The sequence below is a fragment of the Arachis hypogaea genome, chromosome 15 (genome assembly GCF_003086295.3).
Source record: "Arachis hypogaea cultivar Tifrunner chromosome 15, arahy.Tifrunner.gnm2.J5K5, whole genome shotgun sequence".
Lineage (NCBI taxonomy): Eukaryota > Viridiplantae > Streptophyta > Magnoliopsida > Fabales > Fabaceae > Arachis > Arachis hypogaea.
In genome coordinates, this window is record NC_092050.1 from 27545255 (window position 1) to 27555370 (window position 10116).

A 10116-nucleotide genomic window follows, 5' to 3' on the forward strand; every position below is an offset into this window, starting at 1 on the left:
TTATTCTTATATATTTATATAAAAATACATTTTAAATGGATGTTGTACCAAATACTTTTTATTGAATGCAAAAGATCTTTAGCCACTGAGAGAAGATTATTAATTGATAATTTAATGTGTTTTCTTTTTACATAAAACATTATTCTATTTTAAATGATCATCAAGTTATATAATAATGTTGCATCTTTTTTATAACCCGCAGATAGGATTGGATACGCGTGGGTTAAGAATGGATAGGGTTAAGATTAGGATATTCTTAATAGATAGGGTTGAATTTATATAAAAATCTCAACACGCAAGTAGGGTTAAGGTCAAATTCAAATCATATCCTACACTACTCATTACCACCCCTATTGAAGAGGGTAATTAAGATATACGGCTAACAAATAAGCCAACAAAAAAGGTTTAAGAAGAGGAAATTGCGAGAAAAAAAAAATTAAAAGTGGACAAATAAATTAGAGTTAAATTTGCGATAAAATTGAAAAGAAAAGTATAAGAACAAATTTTCAGTTAGTTAGTATTAATTAATTTTAAAATTTATGTTTATAATTTAAAATTTAAAATAAATAATATAATTTTAAAAAAATTAAAATATTAACTGAAAAAATTAATTTTTTAATATTATTCAATTATAAAAATAAAATTTAACTAATTTACTATAAAAAATAACAGATAAAATTAAGATTTATTGCAAATTCAAAACAAAATTTGGAGAAACAGTATAATTTATCTTTTTCCTTCTTGGTTTTATGTCTATTTTAATTTTCTCTTTTTTGGGGATCTTCCTATCCATATCGATGATTGATCACTGATGAATGATCACGGCTCCGAACGACAGAGTTGCTCCCCGATTCGACTCACGAGTCACGACTCAGAATAGAAGGCCGAACCAAGAACCTCCCTCCTCTTTCTAAACCCACCATCACCAACGCTACTTCCTTCTCGAGACACCGCGCGTGGGTGCGCGTGCGCACTCTCTGCACTTTATCCTTTTGGCGGCTATTCCAATGTTTTTTCTTCTTGCAGCTAACTAACCCGTCCCCGATTCTCTTTCTTCGTTCTTTGCTCCCTCTCCACTCTCACCCGCACAATAGATTTCCAAGCTTCTCCGCCATGCTAATGGGTTTTCGCTCTTCCTAGTATCATCAAAATGCTTTCCGTCAGGTACACTCGGGTTCCTTCCTTGTCATTTTGTCGAACACTTGGCGTGCACTGTTGTTATTGGGAATATTTGCTTTGTTTCTAGTTTCCGCTATTCTTTTGTGATCATTATGTTCACGGTTTTGTTATTGGGCATCAGGGATTTGTGGAGGCGCCATAGGAGGAAGGTTTTCATTTCAGTTGGTGTTTTAGGAAGTGGGTATCTTTTGTATAAGCTCTATGGTGCTCACAGGCGCAGGCTCGATGCACTTGAGAGAGAACTCGCAATTCAAAGGGAAAGTGAGGAGCTCATGAAGGTTCAGTTAAGTCAAATGTCCAGCTCCAATGCTTCATCTTAAATATTACGTGGACACAGATGGATATGTTTTGTTCAATCATAAATTTTCAATATCCCAATTAAACCTTACAAATGCTGATGGTTTGCCTTCTCTTGTTTATCTGTGAATGATAGAATGCAAGCTCACTTTGAGAATATTCAGACGATTTCGGATGTAATGACACTGCCTCATGCTATGCACAACTTAAGCTGTCGCGTAGCAGAAGAGTTGGATCTTTCTCAGCTTCTTGAGAGACTCCTACAAGGGAAGGGTCAACCAAGCACTTTAACGCAATCAGAGAAACTAAATTTATGGGAGAGACTCAAAATTCTAAGTATTAACCAGATCTTGGCATCCAAATTTACTACACTTCTAGCTTTGTGGTTTGTCTGGTTGCAATAGTCCATAAGGTGTTTTGGAAAACTAATTATGCACAATTTCTTTTTCTCTAGGTTTTACAAGAATGGCGTTGTCAGTATGGGCCACAACAATGCTTAGTTTATATACGAAGGTTCAAGTAAATATTCTAGGAAGGCATCTATATATTGATACTGCACGAAGATTTGAAAGCTCTAGCACAACGGTAAGAACAACTTTTTTTCCCATCATTTTCCCTTTTTTAGAGTTTATTTGTTTATGACTCTTATTATGTTGAGTATAATTGGGATGCTTTGGATATATAAGTAGTTTAAAGGAAACCAGATATCACTCTTTATAGGTCCTCCTGAATGGAGTGCAGGTGACAGCACAAATTCCTGAGAAAGTTGGAGCATTTGTGACTAATAGAGAGCGAGTATGTCATATAAAGGTTATAGTCTATAGTTGAGGCTTTAGAATTTTCCTTGCATTTTGCTTGGTTTCACAGATGCTGTGAAACAATTAGCTGCTGTTATTTGTTGGCTGTCATTTTGGTGCTATGGATTTTCTATTTTATCTTGAGATTATGTTTAGGTGATGAACTTAATTCCAGGGAGAGGTGAGAAAGTATTTAAAAAATTGGAATAGTTTCTCTAGTTAAAATTTAGGTGTTTGCTACTCTGTTGATTGAATCAGTGCACAGGTCAATTCTCTAGAGAGGCCAGAATTTCAAAGCTTTCCAGTCAAATCTTTTAGGGACTGTATTTATTGTCTTCCTTATTCCTAATTAAACTGCAAAAGAACCATCCAATTCAAGATTACTGCGAATACGTTTGAAATATCAACTATTTCACACATGGCAGATCCCATTTAACCTAAAAAGCTTTATTATTCTTCTCGGTTTGTGTGTAGGAAAGTGGAGATCTGGTTGATAAAGAAGACCAGCAGAAATTTCTAGGAACTGTTGATTTTCTCTGTCAACATGGCATGCCTCCCTTGATTTCAGATATGGAGGCGGCAACGCAAGAAGCTCTCAAAGGGTGATGTTTCTTTTTATATTCTGATAATAGCAAGTAGTGGGGAATCTTCTCCCAGATATATAAAGTATTGTTTTTAAACTCTTCATAAGATTGCATGAGCTAAATTGTACAGTTGAGGCCAAAGAAATTTATTTGTCAAGCTGTCAATATCCGGAACTGTGTTTTGAAACTTCCAGACTTTAAATCTTCTCCTGACTATTGTTTTTGAACTGAAAATCCAGATTGCTTCTAATTCTTTTAAGTTGAACCATCCATTTGGTATTAAACACCTGGCTGGACGTATAAACGTGATGGATTCTAAGTTATGCATCTAAAACACATCTATCAAACTCTGAGAAGCCTCCTTTAAAAGTTTGCAATAAAGCAACAGTTAAATAGTTCACCAAAAATTGTGCCTTTCTTGGCCTCATGTATATTTCAATAGAGAGGTAATTAGTCTTGGGTTAAAAATTGGGTCGGGACTTGCAAATACTGACTTAATTTGTAGGATCTGGACTCTAGAGATATCTTATAGATTAGTGATCAAAACCTATTTTGAATGAAGCAACATAATTTCAATTTGCAGAAAGCAGCTGAGCCATTTCTTCAACAGTACAGCACTACATGAAACAATAATGCAGATACTCATCATATTCATGAGCCAAGGGAGTCCACACTCCTGGATAAAGTATGTGATGCCCGAGGATTCTGCAACTTCCAGAATTGATGATCCAGCTCCTTCTGATGTGACAGAATTTGAACAACTTATGACGGAAGCGCGAGCGGTGTTATTAAGGTTTATACATTTCTGTGAGAGAAGGGTTGATACTATTTCATTATTGAGTTTCACCATCACTCAAAATGATTTGCTTCCTTTCTTTTTCAGTGCTGAATTTGGGAGCATCTTAGAGATATGTATGAAAGTGGTGGTGAATGCAGTGGTGGAGCAGATGGGAGCTAAATTTAGAGGAGGAAGTATAGCAATGGGGCTGCCTCTGGCGAGAGTCTTGCCTCAAGTTGCACAGATGTGCCCTTTACTCCTTGAAGAACCCAGCAAGAATCAGTTCATCAGAATCATTAAATGTATACCAGAGGTTGAACCATTTTTCACTCGCCTCTATGCAAATATGCCAAGTGCATATTGATTAAGATTTTATGTTTCGAACAAAAGAGACAAAAGATTCAATTTATTGCATTGGAAGGTATGTGGTATTAGTGTACAAATATTCAAAAGGTGCAAAGAGATTAGCGTTTATCAGAATCAGTATATGACATTTCCCTTTGGTGTATCAACTGTCAAGTGTTGTTGTATGATGCTGCTCCCCCTTTTGCTCTAACTAGGAGGCTTTTGGAGGAACCAGAAACCCGGCTTTATTAGCGACTACATCTATGCTTCCTTTTCTTTCAGTAATATAAGTGACATGATTTCATAAGCATGTTTATTCATTTCATATAGTGCTTGTTGGATTGGCAATTCAAATTATTAATTGTAACTATGCCAGTGCTTGGTCTTTTGGTTTCCACATCAGAATTCTTTATATATATATATATGCGTCTGATGATCAACAGACTGATCTTTTGAATAAAAGGATAAGTGAGGGAAGAGCAGAGATGAGAAAACATATCATATATTGATATATTGATATTGATTGCACTATAATGGGATATCACCAGCTAGTCAGCTACCCATTGTTTTAATGGAAATTATTTGTCAATGAAAAAATATATTTAATTTTTAAAATGGTTCTGAAATTGACCGTTTTTGCCATTTTAGTACTTTAGATTCAAAATTCAATATATTGATTCCCCAGATTTAATCTCGGGCACCATATTGGTTTTTGGACTTTTTCTAACATATTGGTTTTTGGACTTTTTCTAACGTTGAGTCGAGGAATAGAATATTGAGCATGTTCTAACTTGTCCTGCTGGACATATGGCTAAATAACATTTCGTTTTAGCATTTAAACAAGATAAAAAGTGAAGACAAAAAAGAATTTTTGAAATGCACAAATTGTTTTATCTCTTTTTATTCTCCAAAATGACTAGTGATTGACTTTTAGAAAAAAATATTTATTTTGTTTTAATGGACAAAAATTATTTTATATTTGGATAGATCTTTTAAAAAGAGTTTTCAAATATTAAAAATGCCTTTTATTTTTACTTTTTTTTAAAAGTAAGGTATTGTTGGTTTTTTAAAAAAAGTAAATCATTTGTTTTTTTTTATAAAAATATTTTTCTTAAAAGATATATGTAAACATATTTAAAATTTAATAAAAGTATTTTATTTTAATAAAAAATACTCGACATTTTTATCTTTTTATAAAAATTACTTTAACAAATAAATTGAGTGAATTGTTATATTTATTATTTTTGTGTTTTTTTATTATAACTTTATTTTTGGTATTAAAAGCAATGGATAAAAAATACCATAAAAATATACCAAAAAGATAGATAAAAAAGTAATACAAATATTTTTGACACATAACAATAAGAGTAATATATCAAATTAGAGTTTGTTTGGATTCACTTTTGAACAAAAATATTTATTTATTTTTTTAAATTTTTTTTTTAATTAGACAAAAATTATTTTACATTTGAATAAGTTTTTTAAAAAAAGTTTTTAAGTATTAAAAAGGTCTTTTATTTTTGTTTTTTTTCAAAAATGAGGTATTGCTAACTTTAAAAAAAATAATTTAATTTTTTTAATAAAAGTATTTTTTTAAAAGACGTATCCAATAGATTTTAAATTGAATAAAAATACTTTATTAAAAAAAATACTTTTTTCACAAAAAAAAATCAATCTAAACTTTCACTTAGTCTTCAAATAATTTTTAGTTATATAGTTTAACTTTTAAGTTTTAACAAATTTAATTATTAAATCAATTTTTATTTTTTAATTTTGTTAGATTTATTAATTCTTACGTAAAATTTTAGTAAAATAGATAAATTAATTTTTGTCATTTCTTTAATAAAGATATTAATTTTGAAAGTTTTTAAAATTATAAAATAATTTTTTTATTACTCGAAATCTCGAACAATAATATATCACTTTTTTAGGTCAAAAATTCAAAATATAATTGCATCGGTTGAGTCTTGAGTGTTCCAGAGCCTTATGAAATTGACCCACACCCACATGAGCAAAGGTCTGCAGGCATCGTTGCGTTGTGCTAATTAAGTAGTAAGGTGATTGGTGGCACTTGGATCTTTCAATTTCACCATGGCGGATGGAGGCAATGGCGACTTACCGATGCTGGAAGCTCCACCTTCTTATGGGCGCCAAACATGTTCTTCCATCGATGCTTTACCTTACATCGACTCAGACTACGCCGACCCCAGAGTGAAGGCGGAGGTTGACCGTTTAGTGGAGGAAGAAATGCGCCGCAGCACCAAGAAGCCCGCCGACTTCCTCAACGACTTGCCCCCTCTTCCCACCTTCAATTTTCAGGTCACAAATTAGGGTTTTCCTTTTCCTTTTTCCTTCTCCTTCTTCTTTTCGTTCTAATTGTTGCAGTAACTAAAGAGTTAGTGTTGAGTGAATTATTGCAGGAGTACCCAATGGTTGGTAGAGAGTACGAGCGTGTAAGAGCTGGAAGGCCTCCCGTTGCTCTTGATCGGTCTCGTTATGAATTGGAAACGCCAACTGTCAGTAAGAGGAACGATGAAACTGCTTGGAAGCAAGCACTTCAGAGATCTCAACGCCTTCTGCAATATCAGATTACCAGGTATCTCTCTCTGGAATCTCTCTATCAACTGAATATTACTATTAACATTGTGCATTTATGATTTAACCTTCCTCTTATTGCCTTTTCTCCAGGATGGAAAATCTTGATTTGTTGTTAAAATATGGACCTGATGCTTGGAAACAACACAACAATCGATTGGAAGTATATTTGACAAGGTTTGGATATTTATTATTGCTTCATTCACTCCATTTTATTTGTATGAATGCAAATAAATAAAGGTTAAATTATTCTGTAGTCTTATAATTTCACCAAATTTGTAATTATGTTTCTATTATTTAAAAGCTTTTCATTGGATCCTATACTATTTTGAATATTGTAATTATGTTTTCATGTTTTTGCTATGAGAAAACGTTTGTTGCATGGCAACGAATTTAAAGCGTACAAGGACTCAATTGAAAAATTTTAAATTATAAGAACCTAAATACAAATTTGGTAAAATTATAAGGACTGAAATAATAATTTAACCATAAATAAATAAACAAGAGTCCTTGATCTCATCTTTCAGAAGCAAGTTAAAAAAATAATGAATCTGTCCTGTCCTTTCCTTTGGCTGTTAGGAATAAAGGAACAGTGCAATATGGTGTGTCAAATATAATACTGATCTCATAGTTGTTTATCAAGTTTAGTGTGAACATGGCAACTTCGAGTGGTCAATTGATCACAGTTGTGTTGGTTTATATTTGCAGAATGCAGAAATTAGCTCAGGAACTAAATGAAAAGATTGAGAAAGTAAATCGTGAAAGGAAATATCATCAGGTGAAATGACTTTCTACTCCATCCTTTGGTTGTTTGTTAAATCTCTGATATACTTTTACTTGAGAATGCTTTGTTTCACTTGTCAGCAAAATACGGCATACGAGCTCGATGCTTTGTCAATGCAGTGGAAGGATCTGTGTCAGAAAAATATAGCAATACAAACTGCGTGTGCTTCACTTGAAGCTCGCATAATAGAACTGGAGACAGAAGCAGCAGAAAGGTAAACTTGCTATGAATTTTTGTTTCCTCTGTCAAATTTCATCTATACGGCTGCTGTTAATTAGTTTTTTCATTTCAGGGGTTGGAACTTGGAAGCCATCACGGAAAATGGGACCCTTGCTCAATTCAGAAGTATGACATTAGCACCTTGATTTTTCTTTTGTTTTTGATCAACCATCTAGTGTTATTTCTCAGTATTTTGTTTTAGGATCAATGTCGTAAAAGGATCATGAGTCAATGACTACCAAGAAGTTGAAATTTTTTCTAAAGCTGGTGGACAGAAAAGAAAACAGATTTCTATTTGGTTGTTAATGCTTAGGAGATATTATTCTTGGAAGAATTATCAAATCAAGTAAAATGATAGTGAATTTTAACTCACGACTTCAAGATTTTTACTAGTATTTGTAATTTTTCCTGTATTTGTAATTTTACCCGTATTTCTAGAATGACTAGTATATAAACTTTTGGGAAATTTAAAAAAAGAGCACATATATATGCAATAAAGTATAAATATTGTTTTGTTTTAATATACCAAATTTTTTTAATATTTAATTTAATTCAATTTCATTTTTAACTTTTAAATAATTTTTTTTCAATAATTTCAATTTTTTAAGACAAATAATTATTTAATTTATTTTTTAATTTTTTAATAAAAATAAATTTACTTAGAATGAAAGTAGTATGATTAAGAGTAAAATTAAAACATAAATTTAATTCGAATGAAAGTAACGTGACTAAGTAATTTATTTAGATATAACTAAAAAATTAATTGAATAATTATCTGTCGTAAAAATTGATATTATTGAAGGATAAAATTAAAATTTATTTTAAAATTAAAAATAAAGTTTAACTAAATTAAACATTAAAAAGTTTTGGTACATTAGATATAAAAGGTATAATTTATATTTTATTGTATATGTACTATATTTTTTTTTTGGGCAATTTATATAAATAAAATGACTGAAGAAAACCTTTACGCAAATACAACATTGGCAAACTCCAGACGAAAATGCAACAATCGTAATTGTATGTAATTCGCGACACCCTCTAGCGGAACCTAAATACACGTAATCCGCTACACCCTGTCGCGGATTACGTGGAGAACTTGGCATCACATAAACCGCTACACCCTGTAGTGGTTTATAACCAAATGTGCAAAAAGCATAATCCGCTATACTTTGTAGCGGATTATGAGGAGAGTGGCTCATTATAAAAACCGTGTGAGGCTGTAGCAGATTTCATTTGAGGAAAGTGGGAAAGAAACTTAGAGAGAGAAAGTAGAGAGAAGTGAGAGGATATTCTTGGAGCAGTGGAAGAATGGAGGATGAACGGCGGTTGTACCGGCTCGACGGCGTTGCTCACGTAGTCGGAACCATCAATGAAGAGGTAAGTGTCTTTATTTTCTTTCAATTGGATAATAACTGTATATTTTATTTAATATTAAGTAATTTATTAATTAGAAAGATAGAGACTTAGTTTAGCTTTGGGTTTGAAAATCAAAATTTGAATTTTAAACTTTGAAATTTAACATTTAAAATTAAATGTAGAGAAGTTGGAATTTAAGTTGTGGATGATAAATTAGTAATTTTAAAACCTAGGTAGTTTAAGACTTGAAACATAAGCTATGGTTTGATGATGTCATTGTTAGAAATTAAGCAGGTGTTCTTTATTTCTGAATATGCAGCCAACCCGATGTATTTATAGCATCCGTAGGCAACAGAATATGCCGTTACATGATAGGATCATGCATTACTTGGAGAGGGCTGGGTTGTACCACCTGACTAGGCTGAACGCGCATTGGTTCTGGTTGGATGAGCCTCTGGTCAGCGCATTTATCGAGAGGTGGCGGCCTAAGACCCACACTTTCCATATGCCATTCGGAGAGTGTAATATCACGCTCCAAGATGTGGCATACCAGCTGGGACTGCCCGTGAATGGCCAGGCTGTTTCTGGGTGCATGACTGACTTTCACCTGCAGATCGAGGGGGCCAGACCAGCATGAGAGTGGTTCCAGGACTTATTTGGTGAGCTTCTGCCACCGGATAAGAGAAAGGTATACACGATCCACTTTACATGGTTCCATGAGCGATTTAGGGTGTTACCGGCTGATGCTTCCGAGGAGACCGTGCACATATATGCACGTGCGTATATTATGATACTTCTGTCGACGCAGCTGTTCATGGACAAGAGTGGTAATCGGGTCCACCTTCGCTGGTTGCCATTTGTGGCGAGACTTGATGACATGGGCAGCTATAGCTGGGGTGCCGCTGCGTTGGCGTGGCTGTATCGATGCATGTGTAGGGTGGCAAACAGAAACGTCACCAACTTGGCTGGGCCTCTACAGTTGCTACAGTCATGGATCTTTTGGCGGTTTCCCACACTGAGGCCGTAGGGTTTTGACGCTTTCTCTTTTCCGTTGGCATCCAGGTATAATGTAATACACCTATTCTTTCAAGTTCATAACGTTCTATATATGAAATTACATACTTACGTGATATTTTTGTCACTCAGATGGGCCACATATTTACCCACTTCTGATGGGAA

The 10116-nt window shown here is 33.5% G+C and overlaps 2 protein-coding genes across 3 annotated transcripts; both read left to right on the top strand.

Annotated features, from left to right (window-relative positions):
- The first annotated feature begins 710 nt into the window (after window positions 1-710).
- On the top strand, window positions 711-4442 carry LOC112750055 (peroxisome biogenesis protein 3-2). 2 transcript variants are annotated; one of them, XM_072218919.1, is made up of 8 exons: window positions 714-1164; window positions 1301-1462; window positions 1613-1812; window positions 1931-2061; window positions 2197-2271; window positions 2748-2875; window positions 3441-3650; window positions 3741-4442. In XM_072218919.1, exons 1-8 carry the CDS (start codon window positions 1151-1153, stop codon window positions 3997-3999), a joined length of 1179 nt encoding a protein of 392 aa, XP_072075020.1. In that variant the 5' UTR covers window positions 714-1150; the 3' UTR covers window positions 4000-4442. The 2 variants fall into 2 exon arrangements, with proteins under 2 accessions (XP_025654357.1, XP_072075020.1); XM_025798572.3 differs by lacking the exon at window positions 2197-2271 and having other exon boundaries at window positions 711-1164.
- A 1436-nt stretch (window positions 4443-5878) lies between these two features.
- Window positions 5879-7950, top strand: LOC112750056 (pre-mRNA-splicing factor SPF27 homolog). The gene is made up of 6 exons (XM_025798573.3): window positions 5879-6299; window positions 6401-6576; window positions 6669-6752; window positions 7284-7353; window positions 7440-7573; window positions 7652-7950. The coding sequence occupies exons 1-6, from the start codon at window positions 6072-6074 to the stop codon at window positions 7722-7724; spliced, it is 765 nt and encodes a 254-aa protein (XP_025654358.1). The 5' UTR covers window positions 5879-6071; the 3' UTR covers window positions 7725-7950.
- Window positions 7951-10116: the final 2166 nt, after the last annotated feature.

Coding starts and splice junctions, on each gene's coding strand:
- LOC112750055 (XM_072218919.1), top strand. Junction 2,272..2,747: donor TTGTGACTAATAGAGAGCGA/GTATGTCATATA, acceptor GTTTGTGTGTAG/GAAAGTGGAGATCTGGTTGA. Junction 3,651..3,740: donor GCGCGAGCGGTGTTATTAAG/GTTTATACATTT, acceptor TTTCTTTTTCAG/TGCTGAATTTGGGAGCATCT.
- LOC112750056 (XM_025798573.3), top strand. CDS start 6,072: ATGGCGGATGGAGGCAATGGCGACTTACCGATGCTGGAAGCTCCACCT. Junction 6,753..7,283: donor TTGGAAGTATATTTGACAAG/GTTTGGATATTT, acceptor TTATATTTGCAG/AATGCAGAAATTAGCTCAGG. Junction 7,574..7,651: donor GAGACAGAAGCAGCAGAAAG/GTAAACTTGCTA, acceptor TTTTCATTTCAG/GGGTTGGAACTTGGAAGCCA.